General features: G+C 34.1%; 1 protein-coding gene across 16 annotated transcripts in view; it reads right to left on the bottom strand.

Annotated features, from left to right (window-relative positions):
* The window catches only part of LOC105145084 (uncharacterized), a 160,254-nt gene that overhangs the window by 12,404 nt on the left and 131,596 nt on the right, over window positions 1-16,254 (bottom strand). For all 16 annotated transcript variants that reach the window (XR_846038.2, XM_087403405.1, XM_087403404.1 and 13 more), the window contains 7 exons: window positions 12,540-12,676; window positions 9,575-9,863; window positions 8,667-8,929; window positions 6,036-6,188; window positions 5,168-5,362; window positions 3,651-4,039; window positions 2,339-2,575 (listed from right to left, as the gene is read on the bottom strand). Coding sequence is in view for 15 of the 16 variants with exons in the window: in XM_087403405.1 (XP_087259531.1) it covers window positions 2,339-2,575; window positions 3,651-4,039; window positions 5,168-5,362; window positions 6,036-6,188; window positions 8,667-8,929; window positions 9,575-9,863; window positions 12,540-12,676 (1,663 nt within the window). In the remaining variant the exon portion in view is untranslated. The remainder of the gene's footprint in view (window positions 1-2,338; window positions 2,576-3,650; window positions 4,040-5,167; window positions 5,363-6,035; window positions 6,189-8,666; window positions 8,930-9,574; window positions 9,864-12,539; window positions 12,677-16,254) is intronic.

The following is a 16,254-nucleotide window of genomic DNA, read 5'->3' as shown; positions in this document are numbered from 1 at the left end:
GCGCGAGAAAGGGTTAATAGGCGCTGTCCGGAGCGGGTTCGGTGCACTGATAAAGATCGACGAACCCCAGCGGATTGTGAAAGGCGGCGGGCCTTGAAGAGAGACGTTGCACCGGCGGTTGCGGGGATGTTATTAAATCGGCTTGAGCTTATTATAAAGCGTCGTGCGCCGCGCCGGTAGGCTTTACCTCGCGCGGAAAGGATTAACTAGACCGTGCGATGCATCCGCATTGCACGTCACTCACCGTCGGCTATCACGCCCGAACACGCCGTATCCACACATCGATAGACACGTGCGAGAGGGGAAAAAAGACTTATTGTTAGAAAGGGAAGAGGACGATGACATGGAGATACTCTCGTCAGACATGGCATGATAAACGGATGTAACGCGTGCGAAATGTGAATCGGAGTGTGTCATCGACGGGCCCGTCGCCATGGAAAAACCAACTCTCAATTATTCATCGGCAAACGCCGATCTGAATCTTTGTCCGCGTTGAAGGATCGTCGGAATTATCGTGCGCGAGCACGACGGAAAATAACAGGGAGTGATGCGAATACCCCGCCGATTAACGTCACAAAGACCGATGTAATCGCGATTTAATTACCATTTAACAAAGGTGAACATTTTTACTATGTGTACACGCGTAAATATTGCGCTTAATCTCATTTTTAATAATAATCCCGTTATAATATTGAATCAGCTTTTAGATTGTCAGCACTTTTTCCTCTCCCCATCTTGTAAATTAATTATCTACAAAAGCTTTCAATGGAGTATACAAAGCACGCTATTTCATTACATTTAGATTAACATCCATGAATGGATACAACGCGTAACGCGATGTGGTGCGCGCGGAACAAATTGATACGCAAATACGAGCGCACCTGAAATTTTTCATGAAATCTGCTTCTTCGGTGTTATTAAAATTCACATTTTCTCATGCGCGACACGCGAGTTCATTTAAATAATTTTTATATTTGTGGAGCAACGAATCAAGAGATAAATGTAACACCTTTCGCACGGATGGGAAGAGGCGAAGGAGGAGTAAAAAAGATGGAGAGATGGAAAGAGCTGCGTATAAAATTAAGCAAATGGGATGTGGAAGCCGCCGTCGCCGCGTGTCTCGGCATTCCTCTGAATTTCCGCCATCCTTCCAGTGCGAGGGAAAGGATGGGAAAAGGGAGAGAATCCCTCATGAATAATCTATGTAGGTAACGGAGGAGAGAGAGAGGAGAGAGGGAGAGGGGGAGAGAGAGAGAGAGAGAGAGAAAGGAGTGAGAAAGTAACATCACGCGAACGAATGAAACGTGCTACCGTGGCAGATATTGCGCATCCTATTTCTATAAAACGTTTCCGCATACTTCGCTTGTAACTCTCCGGCGGTTCGATCCGACAATGTTGTAAGCGAATCGGATGAAACACGAGATTACAAGTACTGGTTGGAGCACTGCTTCTTAAACGTTTTACTATTTGTCGATACAAAATGCCGATATGTTCGCTCGAGATTTTTCAGAGATCCCCGTTACTTGATCAATTTTTTTGATTAAAATAAAAAAGTCGTTGTAAAACGTTTTATAGGTATCTTTCGAGCTTTCGAATTTTCTACAGATTTTAAATTGCATTCACATGGATATTCAATTTTTATTATTCTTTTCTATTTTTTGAAAAATGATCAAATAATGGTTGGAACTAACGATGTTAAAGAGAATTAATACGATATCATTTTTTGACGTATAAGATATTAATGTAATTCTACTAATATAATATACTGATATTTTTCACTTGTTCGTCTAAATTTCTAGGGTATAATTAATTAAGGAATAAGCTATGAAAATTATATAACTTTGCAAACAGGTATTAAAAGTTTTAAGTAGACTAGTGAATCTGACTAAATTAGAATATAAGTGACGCCTTAATTCGAACATTAATTTCACTTTTAGTATTAAGAATATTAGAATTTCTTTGATAATTTAATAATTTTTTTGTAATAAAATGTGATACTAAAAGATATTGCTTGTTTTCTATATTAAGCAGCAGTGACAAAATTTTATGAAATACTACAATAAATACAATAATAAATAGAAAAGACTGATAAATAAATATTACAAATAAAAGAAAGAATTCTATATTTAGTTGAACGGACGTTGATACTTAATATTCGAAAAAATTAAATTTTTCAAATATATTTTTTAGTTCTATAAACTGCGCGCCGATTCAGTTTGTCAGAACTTGAAAAGCAATCGTAAATTGAAACCGGAAATAGTTTTACAAATTATATTAATTGTTAATTTAATAATGATGCTAATAAGCATCTTAAAACAAATAAAAACTAAATACTTGCCTAAGCGCTGTTGACTCGACCATACGCATCTCTATAGTTAGACTACTGCCAGAGGAGACGAAACTTTCTACCAAAGAACACGGACGACTGGTGTTCTGTAGAATAGCATGATCGCAAGTCTTCGGCACTTTGTCCTTACAATATCTCGCTAACAATGTGGTATTGCTCGAGGGACGCGCAAGAACGGGTTGAATTGGATCGCCCATTCTTTCAGCGTAACGTTGACGTTCTTTTTCACTGAAACAAATGTTGATTCTTTTCACAAACATTGGACATTGGTAATTGAGAAAATCATCAAAGATTAAGAAAATTAATATTAATCATTAATAAATAAACAAGAAAGAGAGGGTGTCACAATCAAATTGACGAAACGTTAATAACTCTGTGGAACATCATTTTGTAATACAAGTGCGAATAGTCATTTCCATTGTATTTTTGCCTGTTAAACATGAATCTATTGACAAAAGTTGACTCTCACGTTACAATTTTGAGAAAAATGGCGTTAAAGGTACCAAAAATGTGACTTCCTTTGGCACCATTTTTCTCAAAATTGTGACGTTATTGTCAAATTTAAAAATGTAATAAAAAACTACTGTTTGACTCGCTTCGAATTTCGATCGAATTTATCTCTGTAACACGTTGGAATATCTTTTTCGTCAATTTTTCATAAAAAAAAGGCTCGTTGGCTCGTTTCGAATTTCGATTTTATTTTACCTTTTTAACGTATTGGGACATCTTCGTCAATTTTTAACGGATTCATGTTCAACAGGCAAAAATACGTCGGAAATGACTAGTCACACTCGTGTTGCAAAAAAAGGATAAAATTTTGTTGGGTAGTTCGTTACATAGGAAAAGAATTACCTTTAAATTGTTATATCTCGAAAACAAAAAATTGTATTGAAATGAATCAAAATGCATTTTAAAACCAAAAATTAATTTTTTCATGTAGAATTAAGGAAATTAAGCAAAAAATTAGTTGCTAGTGCTATAGTGTTTCGAAAACCCTCAAAATAGTTGTTTTTGCCTTTTCGATGCTATTTTTCTCAAAATTGATAGCCAACTTTTGCCAACGAATTCGTGTTTAGCAGATAAAAATACGTCGGAAATGACTATTTACACACGTGTGGCAAGAAAAAAGTTAAATTTTGTCCTCTTGTTACGGTGTAATAAAAGAAAACAATGTAAGCAGTAATCAATCTGAAAATAAAATAAGATAATTCCTTAACGTTAAATAAAATAAAACAAGAAATATCTCTCCTAAATAGCTAAATCGAAACTACTGGTCAACTACTGGTCACTTGCTACCATTTACCAAACAACATCGTTGCATTCCGATAACGGCATCATCTCGCCATCCCAGACCATCAGCGTCGTCGAGCAATCCTCGTCGGTGCTAGACAGACTGGTGCCTACGTGGAATTTGAGGATAGATAGCCAGACGCGGAATTGCGGCTGCGGTGGTCTCGGGGCTGGTCTCCTCCAGACTGTACCGGGTCTTTGTTCTGGAAACTTCGGTAGCGGCCGCGGCGGCGTCGGACTCGGCAAAGTGGGACCAGCTCCACGAAGATGATACAGGCAGGTGCTGTTTCTTGGCAGTGAGTGACGTGGCGACGCCAGGATGCCGCCACCGGTGCCCCTCAACCAGAATTCACAACGCTTATTCTTGGCGTAGGTCGGCGATTCGGCATCTACGAACGTGACCTGGAAGCCGACGCGCGATCACGTTGCGTGCAGTCTCGGTAAAACCGGGCTTCGCGTCGTCAATTCACCCTCCCTTACCGGAGGGGTGAGTCCGAATTGGTCGAGCGATCGCGTGTTCACAGTTCTATCTGATGCGAATGCATTCGCTGTGGTGTGTCGTTAAGAAATTTTATACAGAATTACACAAATGTCTGTGATATTGTTGTTTCTGCTTCAACGAGCGGGAGCTCGTTAGATTTTATGTGCGATCAACGAGATAAAATAGTACCTAAACGACTTTTGATTTTCGGTAATACAGTGAAAATAATTATTTATTTCAATCTTTTAAAGATGAGGGTTAGTTTTGCTAGAAGTATAAAATAAAATTAGTTTCGTTTATCTTTTATTTTTTATCGTTTATCTTTATCGCGATACACATAAAGATTTTTCTTCACTCGACATTTTGTTGCTTTGATTGATAACACTGGTCAACAATAATTTTGTTAATTGAGTGATTTTGGCTAATTTTTATATATTATAATATCTTTTCATGCTGATTTAAAAAATTAAGTTAAAATTTATCCTACAAGCTCAATTTTTGAAAACCAATATCTCCTTTAAAAACTTATACATTTTAATTAATAACAACTATTTCTTTGTATGAAGACTATTTTTATTAAAATGATTTATTTTAAAATCTTTTATATTTAGCAGAAAATCAAGTTAATTCAATAATTCTTCCCTATAAATTATCTATTTATGTCTAATTGTAAGTAAAAGATATAATAGAGAAATTTATAATAGAGTAAATGCATGTTATACCAAAAAACTTTGCTCTTCTCATAAATTTGCGAAACAGATTTGTGAAATCAGTTGAGAAAAATACTATAAGAAACCCTATCAGATTAATTTAACATAAGAAATGTGAAATTTTGTCAATCAGTGTAATCGATTAAATAGTAGATAGTATAAAATATCAAAGCGTTTTCATATAAAACGCAATTATTTTCCAAAGTTCTTTGTTTCTCAGAATTTCTGTTATGTTTATACCTAAAGCATCGAATTTTAGAGATGATTAAGTAGGAACGGACGTTAGACATTAATTAAGGTGGCCATTATGCAATTTATGGAGAGAGCTTGCTCACGTACTTGCACTTCTAATTGAAACCCATGTAGAGAATGGGGCGGCGTCGGATGTAAGAAGGTGCCATAAGGAGAGGTAGTAAACTCCACAAGGATTTCCGGACCGCTGCTGATGGCCTCCGGCACCGGCTCCCCGCCGCCACAAAATTTTAAGATCACGGGCTCCCTAGTGGTGTATCCGTCATACACTGTTACGTAGTCCTATAAAGACAAATTTCTCTGTCTCGAAGGAATAGACAATGATACAATAAAGTTTCGTATTTAGATCAAGTTTCCAACTGCAAAGATCACCATGAAATCGACGTAATTTTCATAACAAATCTAATTTTCATAACGATATTTAATTCGTTAAATTATTACAATAAGTGAACGTGTTTTTATCAAATTATGTTTAATGTTAAAAAATTATTTCGTTAATCATTAAATGTTATATTTTAAGATCACACGATTGTAAAAAATTCAACATTATATTAATAATATTAGTAAAAAAAATTTTGTAATTTTGGAAGGCATAGCGAATTGTCTTAAAAAGAAACGGGCAAGAAGCCTTGTAGAGCCCTCACCCAGAATAAACCACCGCAGGGGTGTTTAGTAGTTTGAACTTGTGAGGCTGCGTTTAATTCTTTGATTCGCGATTACATTCGACTCCGTCTATTGGCGACGAAAATACCTCGCATTCGTGGTTTTTTCGATGGCGACAAAGAATGCAAAACTGAAAGTTTCTTTCTCAGGCAGGAGATCACTATGCAAAAGTAGCGCGGTTGCTTGGCATACTAGTCACGTTGCCCAGCGTTGCATCCGGGTGTTTTCTCTTTCTCTGTTTCTGTCTCGAATTTATAACAGCTAATCCAATTTTCGCTGTGGCTTTACGTACCTGAACGACGTCGCAATCTTGCCAGAGACGCAGTTCCCGGGGTGGCGCCTCGGCTTGAGTTGCTGGTCGCGCTCTTACAGCTACCAATTGGCCTCGGGGCTGTTTTACGTGTATTAAAGCATGCTTGCCCGCCGGTACCTCGTGCTGTCTCACCTACACGAAATATGAATCAGTCTATTCGTATCTATACGAAATTTCTATTCTTGTCGCATGATCGAATTTCTTATCGTAATCTTTAAATGCATCTCGTGTGTTGCATTTATGCACAGCGTAGCATGATTTCATTTATATTCCTTCAGCGACATCGCTGAAATTCAAATATAAATGTAAATGTAAGTGTTGTAAGATCTTATATCGAATATTAGCATCAATTTTTTTAATTCATTTTTCATATACGAAGTCGATTCTTATTTTAAAAAATTTCATTTAATATCTTATTTAAAAAATATATTTTAAATAGGTTTAATGGATTCGTTACAAAGTTTTAGTAATAAAATGCTGAATTAATTGTTTATTCTTTCTTGAAAAATGTCGTCAGATAGTAATAACTTTTCTTACAATAACAGATAATTTGCTTTATTAAAACAAATTGCATATATTTATATGTATTAAATATAAAAATAAATTTTAAATTTGCTACATACACTTTGCGATTAACCTTTGGACTGCCGGCATTTTTTCATTAAAATAGTGATTCTTTTTTTACAAAAATTTTTCTGTATAAGTAACATATTGTACATATAGCGCAACATTTCGAGATTTGTGCAGAGCCACAAAAGTGGCTTTTCCGGCAAGGAACATACTGTTAAATATAAAAAATGTTTATTTTCTCAAAAATAGTGTATTTTGGGGATTTTTGATCGCTGATTCCAATTCTGAGTATAGATTTATAAAATTTCGAGCTCTAAGCGCAATATGACAACATAAATGAATATAAACATGTAGACTCAGAATTTTCCTTTAGCATTACCCAGAGCTAATGACATGAACGAAAATTTGTACTCTTTTTTGATTTTTCTTTTTTGTTTGGTTTTTCAAATTTATTTTTTGTATTTTTTTTACTTTTTTTATTTTATAATTTTTTTTATATATTTTATATATTTTTTTGTATATTATACAAAAATGATATTATTTTCAATACTAATTATACTCAAAAGCCACAAAAGTGGCAGTCTAAAAGTTAAAAGTAGAATGATTAACAAATGACAATAACAAATTGTTTGAATCGATCTTTATCTAGATATCGGTAATTCCATCGTGCTGAGTTAGTGTGCGATATACAATAGAATAGAACAGTTGTAACAGAGTTTCTGAATAAGATAAACTTTCGGTAGAAATACACCGATGAAAATTGGTTCCTCTCGTAATCGAAGTCTATCTAGTGCAAGTCCCACGAGTGTCTGTCTGTCTGTCTGGTTGTATACGAGAAGAATAAATGACCATCTCCAGCATTGAAACGGAGGCCGTAAATTCTACGAGAATCTTCACCTATCTCACCTACCGACTCCGGAATGACTGAATAGAAAGTTGATTAGTTTCGCGACGTCGATTCCCAATAATACATCAAGGATATTGACATTATTACAGTGGTTTTTATTTGATGATAGATTACAGCTTTCGTATGAAATAAAATTGATTATTTACCAACGCTAGTAGAGAAGAGAATGAAGAAAGAAAAATAAAACTGAAAGAGAATAATAAAAAGGAAGAAAGAATTTTAAATTTCTTCTTTTTAATTAAATTTACGATAAAAACAAAGTTTGGTGGCGCCTTTCCAATTTCTTGTAAAAACATCGCCAGTCTGTTTTGCTCGCGTTTAGCAACTTTGTGCTTGGCTACTGACCAATTTTGAATCTTTCTTATGAAAAAAAAATTATACCGACCAGAAACTCGTCGTTCGCGTTGATTTACGTGACGAGGAGGGGCGGCCGACCTGCGCGGTGCCGTGAAATGTTAAGAGAAAATAATGGTTACAGGAAAGAGACCGTCCGAAAATTTGTTAACCGCGTACGAGAGGAAGGGAGTCATTTTTACGACTTTTCTCTCTCCGCCGCAGGTGTGTCTGCTTGAAACAGAAATATGAGCTGTGTCAAGGCTCGAGGGAGAGGCTCCCCGTCTGACTATGTCGATCGTATATCACTGCCGCGCATCTGCTCGACAACGAGCAAATTAATTCGGACGATGATGCATTACGCTAACGATATATCCGACACGACGAAAGCATTTCCCTAATGAGCAGCCAATTTTTTGTATATTGTTACTGAGATTGCGAATTACTGTTAAAAATTCAACTCGGAAATATCAACGACAAATTTACTATGATATTAACATTAATAATAATAAATCATATAAAGGTAAAAATCAAGCCAATGTAAAAATCAAGTCCATATAAGATATACGTTTGTAAAATTATTACTTTATTATAATAAATATATTTTATATCGGCTTATATTGGCTTAATTTTTACATTTATATGATATAATTCTTGCAAAGCCTTTTTTTCTCGTCTTACATTATATATTACAAATATTATTTGAATCATTATTATTTTATAATGTTTTTCAAATTACAATGTAGGACAAAAGCGTACCACGTTTTGCCAAGTATGACAATAATTTAAGCGAGCCTTACCGCGTAATAACAGGTGAGATTGCGAGGATAGAGACCGGGGAAGTTAGGCGACTGCAATCTGCACTTCTTCCGGTCGCAGTCGGTGAATATACGGGAGCAATAAGTCCCGGATATTAGGTCCCCTAAGAACTGCTCGGAGCTTGGTTTCGTAGGTGATGGCACGTGTTGCTCGACCATTTGCACCGGCATCGCCATCGACGTGTTCGCGTACTCGGCGGACGTGCGCTCGGTCGACGCCGGCGTTCCGACGACCTGCGTTATTCCTGACCACGTGACGTTGGAATTTTAATCATCGGCGAAAATATCGGGAAATTCTTTGTCCGCGCAATTTCAATCGCCGTGCAATTTTGCGAACAGGACAGGTACAAACTTCGAACAATCCCTCAAGTATTTACTCGGGAAATATATTCGAGTGTTATTAATCAATCAAGATGAGAATTTGTATGGCTGAATTGAAAGATACATTAAAACTGTTATAAATAAAAGTCTTTAAAATCGAAAGGTCTTATATATTTTATAAAATCCCAAAGAATAAAATCCTATAAACATATAATTATAATTTCATATTATATAACATAGAAATATTATAGAAATAATAAAAATAACATAATAATCTATAATATTTTCTACATACATTAAAAATTTTTAATAATATATAGTTTAAAATAATAATAGTAATAACAATTTATGTAATAGAATAAATCGTAAGAAACAAAAAATTTCGTTAAATTTTAGTCAGAAAATACTTGCTGTGAATTGAAAATATTTAACTTATTCCGAAACTGATTTCAATTGAAATAAATATACGATATTTATCGAAATTTATTGCAGGATAAATGTCGAACGTGTACGTGGACCAAGCTTCGATAAATGTGCTCGAAATCTGTAATCGAAAACTGATCACCTACCGACGAAGGGATTTCCGTAGCGTACCACCGCGTCGGACTTCTTGATCATCTTGTACGCCATTCTAAAGTCGAAGTTGAATCCCGTCTGATCTTTGCTGAGCCTGAGCAACTTGAGGATGATCGAGACGCTGGGTGTTTCGCTGTAGTAGATTGCGGGTCCCCAGGACGTGCCACACCAAAGTCCGCCGACGTCGGGACGCTCCACTTCTGAGATTTGTAGGGACCCGTCGGGACATCCTGCCGCGGTGAACGATACGAATTTGCCTAGAGTAAAGCTATCGAAGGTCAACTGCAATAAAAAAACATGTCGTGAAACTTATCGCCGAACAAACAATGAATAAGGACCATTTACGCACAAAAAGCTTAAGCTGTAAAACATAAGAAGTAAGGAAATCAACATTGATTTCACAAAATAACGATTAAAGCCTAAAGATTACGCAAAAACAATTAAAGACAAAAATTATTATCACTTAATTCTTTTAACTTATGACTTGAGACTTTTTTAAAGCAAGATTATGGATCGAGTATAAAACAAGATTGTGAACCGAGACTATTGGATTTGCTTACGTTTTACTGCTAAAGTCTTTTTGTGTCTCATGGCCCTATTACTTAAGTTAAGAGACAGGATTTCTGAGTGGTATATATCATAAAAAAAGTTAATGTAATGCAAGAGAGCAAAACTTAAAAGAAGGTTATTAAAATCTCATATTTTAATTTATCGTAACTTGCGAAATTTTGCTGCAGAGATGACACTTGTTTTTATATTTATCTTGTTTTAAATATATATTTTCCATTTTTTTTTAATTAAAATTTTTTAAATATTTCTTTTGTTTGTATTCCATAAAACTTTAACGACTAAGTTCCGTAGTCGGAAATAAAATGAATGAGTGATGTTACTGTAGAAGCTTCTTTTTTTACACGATGCCAAGCAAATAAATTCGTATCGGCGTCATCGACCATTGCTCAAACTGTCAGCAATTGATAGTCCGTACAGTTTTTCATTCCGCCCGTCCACCCTGCGCGATTAAAACATCGGCAAGTCTCGCTTTGACAGTGATAGAAAGCAGTTTGCAGGCGTGAACGTCGATGTGATAAAGATTTGAAGTACTTGTTATGAATAATGCATGAATTGCCTAAGAATTATATTAATAACGAAATACTTTAAGATTATGTGATCATCAATTAAATCTTAATATTTATGCTATTTTTTTTATTACTATTTCTTTTTTTTTTTAAGTACCTTTTTTATTATGTTATTCATGTATATATAATTAAAATAAACGATACTCAGATAGAGGAATAAGCAGAAATTCATGAATTGTGTTAACTTAAGTGTATTGTCAGACGCAATTCTGCCTGGCTGCCGCACATTTTGTTTTGCATCACTGTGACTTTTAGCGCGGTTGCGGCTTCTTTGACGAGACCAGGAAACATTTGTACGCAGACCACCGGCATGTACAAGGGATTCTGGGATTCTCGTGACTTGCGCTATGCAGATATGAGAAAGCTAGCAAATATTGCTGCGCAAATAATTCGACAGCTGGAGGCAGAAGAGTTTTTGTGCACTCGACAAAGTTTTCGCGCTCTCGGAAACTCGGTGTACGGTCGTTTTTCAGTTTCACGTAATCGTCGGAAAATGCGCGACCGAATTAAAAATTCCACCTTTAATTCCTCGACGAGAGCCGAATAAAAATAATTTCCTTCATTGCCATACGAGAAATGAATAAGCAAAAGGGACGTTTTTCGGAATTGCTAATGTTCCCGTTATGTCAACCGTTAATTCTCTGTCTAGAATATTGGACAGGTTGAACTTTAAAGACAGTTGATTTTTTTATTATGAATTTTGGTAAATAAATTCAAATCTGTAAAAAATAAATAAAATATAATCCAACTTCTATGATAGTAAAAATTTGTTGCTAAAGTTTTCATAATTCACAAAGTGTCCGATGAGAAGTTGTTGAAAGTAGTCAGCTGTTATTTCTAAACGCGTATAGAGAAATAGGAAAAATAAAATATTTTTTAATAGAGGATATTTGGCAGTTTTATTTACATATAAAGTAAAAGCAATCAGAATTATTTTTATTATTTAGTAAATGTTATTTAGTAAATGTTATAAAAATGCCAAAAATATTGCCAATAGTGATATATATTTTCAAAATATTAATACTTAACAATATTTCGAAAATTCATAGAAATTTATTTAACGTTTCTTTTGTTAAAAAAGATGCGATATTTGGCATTTTATTTTTAAACATTTATTAAATAATATAATATTTATGACTATCTGTATTTTATATTTAAATAAAAATACCAAATGTACTTTATTAAAAAATATTTTATTTTTCTATTCCCTATGTTTAAAATTAGTTTCAGCAACTTCTTACAAGACATCTTGTATGTAAAAATTGTTTTAGATTTTTATAAAATTGGATACAATATAAAAGTTTGTACTGAAGACTCAGATTGTATACGAAGGACAAAAATTTCACATTACTGACGGAGAATTAAAATTCAAATTTTCTTTATCCAATGTAATTGATTTGCGATTGGCTACATAATTTATTTAAAACTTTTCCATCGAGAGAGAAGAATTCGAGAAACGCATTTCCCGGAAACAACCGTTCTGCTTGTGCGAGAAAGATAATTATTTGTTGAGACTCTCTGCACGGTTTCCTTAATATATATACGATTCGATAAAAACTTAACTATTCAGAATTTAATTTGCTACATAAATTCAACGCCAATCTGTTTTCTTCGTTCCTTCATCAAACTATTCGTTACTTCGTTAATACATACTTTAATTAAAGTTTGATTCAGTATAGCGTAATTTATTGCAAATTTCCCAGTCGCGCTCTTTTTGATAGTACATGAATAAATCGTCTGACGTTTTTTACAATACATAATAGAATAGTGAATATCTTCTCATATCGGATAATTGGATGTCTCAAATGTTTCAACGACTCACCTGCACGATATCACCGAAATCGTCACCTGGCGCGTTGAAGGTGAGCTTGCAAATGTAAGGCACCTTATCTTCCTTCGGTCGATGCAATTCCAGATCGTACGTCTTCCCCACATCGCCATAGTACGTTTTATTGCAAGCTGCAACATAGATATTAAAGTACTTCCATTGTTCTCATTATCTTTACATATACTTATATGTAAATTATCATTTTATTCCTACTTATTTATTTTTAATAGCGTCATTTTTGTCAAGTCTACAAAAGTTATAATTAGTCTGTAAAGTATTCACTATTAATTAGGGATTTATTCAATTGCTATTTTAATTGTTACATTGTTATATTGTATGTTTTTTTAAATAGATAGGATTAAGGCATGGTTGATTACGTTCCCAGATATACATTTTATAATATAAATAAGTAATTAACGTTAATAAGAATAGATTATGAATATACAGCGTATATATTATGCAATTATTTCAGTGATTCTTTCATAAATCGTATAATTTCGATATTGGCAGTTTCCTGTTGTCCAATAATAGAGAAGTACGTTGTCCTAAAGTGGATTCCTGTCTTATCTTCTTGAAACCGGTTTCTTACTGCAGAGAGCCAACAACGCTGTTACGGCCGCCCGTAAGTTTTCTTTCGCGAATAGCATTTTTCAAACCCGGAAGTGCACTTCCCAGGTTCGTGAAAAATCGTATCTGTGGCTAAAAATTTATGAAAAATGAAGATAGTCGAAGAGTGTCTCCTGCTTCTGCGATACTTTCATCATGTTCTTTCTACAAAAAAAGATATGATGAATGCACAGTGCCGACATTTTTTATTTGTAAGAACGTAATTATCATAATTATGTCATTCGACATGTCCAATTGTATAGTTGATTTAAGAACGAAATGTAAACAATTATTGGATTTGCATTAATCAATTTCTACGACTCTTTTATCTCGACTTTTCGTGAATCCGGTAATAAGTCATTACCTTTAGCTATTGCAATGGAACTATTTTAATTCTCTGCTAAATTAGTATTCTTCCGAATTGGAGTCGCTGAAATTAATTCGATTACAGGGTTCTCAGTACAATCACGAGATTAGAGATTGCAGGTTAAATAAAGCGTTTCATAAATTTGTCGTAATAATTTAAGTAACAGAAAATTGATTTAAAGTTTTAGTAAAAATGGACATATAGAACGGCAGAAAACATATAATCACGTTCGGATATATTTAAATATTTCTCATATAACTGAATTCGCGAAATACAATATTTTACCGATATACATAGTATTTGAAATATCTCACATCTGCTAAACGCCTTTATACAGGCTATTCCTAAATAAGTGTGAAAAATTTTAGGAGATAATTTTTTGTTGAAAATTAAGGAAGTTTTTATGTAAACATATAGACCTATACTCTTCTTTAAAAAGTTACATTTCTTCAAAGGGAGAGGTAAAAATAATCCATATAGCACATTTATTCGAAGGATATTCTGGAGATGTCCTTAAAAGATGTCCTCCGACGTTTTCAGAGAACACCTCTTGGAAGACTATATTACTATACGAAAAATTTTTGTTATTTAAGATATTAATAAGTATTATTTTTACTAGAAAATATCCACTAAATTTCATTTTTCTAACTTGTTCAAAATTTGAAAAAAATTCTTAATTTTTTAAATTTTAATTTTTTTAATTTCTCCTTTTAAAAAAAACTCCTTAGGGAAGAATATAAGAATATACGTTTATAAAAAATTCCTCTTAATTTTCGACAAAGAATAATTTTCTAAAATTTTTCGTACTTATTTAAAAATACCTTGTATAAAATATTAGAAAAAGAAAGTCTGCCGAGTCATAATCCATAGCGCGCATTCCCTTTCCCTCGTCAAGCCACAAGCCGATTCCATCAGAGAGATTACGAGAGGCGATCCCTCGCGGATCGTAGAGCATGCCAAGATAAGAAATTGATGGAAGATGGTAATGAATTATCGATGAGCCGCGTCGTTTGTTTCGTGCCAGGCATTCTGGTTCGATGTTTCGGACGAAGAACGGAAAAGGCATCGTTCACGCATAATTTTTCCTTTTCTTCATTCATGTTTAATGACAATTGCGACGAGTTTGGAAAAAACGGTGCTCAATCAAAGACCACGAATAAGACTTTTCACGAGAGACCAATGAAAGACACACGCGATCAAGACTTGCGATATTTTCGGTAGAAGTATACCCAAGGGAAGAATCGAGTACTTATTTATTCAAGATAGATTCGCCACAACGGATCAACATGAGACATCTAAACTGCCCAAGTATATATTGTTAATGAAGACAAATTTAACCGGATTTGTTATAATACTTATAGATGTATATATATATATATATATGTACGTGGACAGTTTAGATGTATAATAAATAAATTAGTGACTGTTTAAAAGAAGACTGTTGAAAAATGAATTGAATTTTGGTAAAAAAAAATGTTTTTAAGTCACTAACTTATCAAACTGTTCATTTGTGTGTGTGTGTGTGTGTGTGTGTGTGTGTGTGTGTAAATACACAGGGTGTCAGAATGAAGTATAAAATATCTCGTAAACTATTGGTTTTTTTATATCACGTGTGTATCTAAAAATCATATATTAAAAAATAATATGATATATAATACATATGATTATATTATGATCACGCTTAGAGGCAAAGATATCTTGTATTATTACGTAAAAAAAATAATCATAAAACATCTCAAACTAAATTTTATAAGTGAATTAGTATTAAAAGTTATTTAAAGTAATTTTTATTGCTATCTGGCATTTCTATATAACAATCTTATATATAGCTTTCAAAGTTTTTCTTAAACTACAAATATCAGTTTCATATAGAATTACAAAGATCGGAGAGCCTCTCCTAAAGTGAACTCCTAACATTTCCCCTCGGTTTCACGAATTTATCTTTTTTCGACTTTCTTGCTATAAAAGTGTTCTTCAAAATAACAGTTATCCTCTATACATTTATAAAAAAAGACAATGTAATTTAATATTCAATTGCAACTTTTCAATTTAATCATTGAACTGTCAAAAAATTAAGATAAGAGTTAAAACTTCTTGCAAGTTTGCTTCATGAATGTTGGTATCTTTCTTTTTCTTTTATTATTCTTTTAGTTCTTATCGTTCTTTTAGGAATGTTCCATCGTCTCAGAGGAAATGTTACTGCTCACTTTGAAAACTAAATTCGCTCTAAACTCGCTCAACTCGTTCACGATTCCCATCGATTAGACGAATCTGGAATATACTTGTCGATCGAGTTGCTTTGGCTTCCTCGTCCCTATCCTACGTGGAATTACTCCCAGTTTCGGTTGGTTACACACTGGACTATTGTGAGGCTTCAAGGGCTTATAATAGATGTATAGAGGTGGAAATCAAGGGTTCGTCGGATAGACAAGGGTGCCGTAAAATCAAACGGCTGTCATATACATACAATACGCACCGTTTCTAGGCACCGGATCATTCCTAATCAGAACTCTGGCTTGGTGATCTAATGGGTCACCTCGGAGTGTTTAGCCTCGGCACAATCCCTTTAACAATCGGCTTTGATGTAGACTTGGGTTGGTATAGGCGATAAGACAGATAATGATAATCGCTAAATGTGATAGGTCAAATTTCGTCGAAATTTCGAATTAATCTGTTTAGCGTTAAAAGATTTTACTTTTTCGTATTGAATTGTTGCAAATATTTCATTCTGACAAT

Source organism: Acromyrmex echinatior, chromosome 2, assembly GCF_024713525.1.
Source record: "Acromyrmex echinatior isolate Ae372 chromosome 2, ASM2471352v2, whole genome shotgun sequence".
In the NCBI taxonomy this organism is placed as follows: domain Eukaryota; kingdom Metazoa; phylum Arthropoda; class Insecta; order Hymenoptera; family Formicidae; genus Acromyrmex; species Acromyrmex echinatior.
The sequence above is the reverse complement of the archived record's forward strand: the minus strand, read 5'-3'. Positions and strand labels throughout refer to the sequence as shown.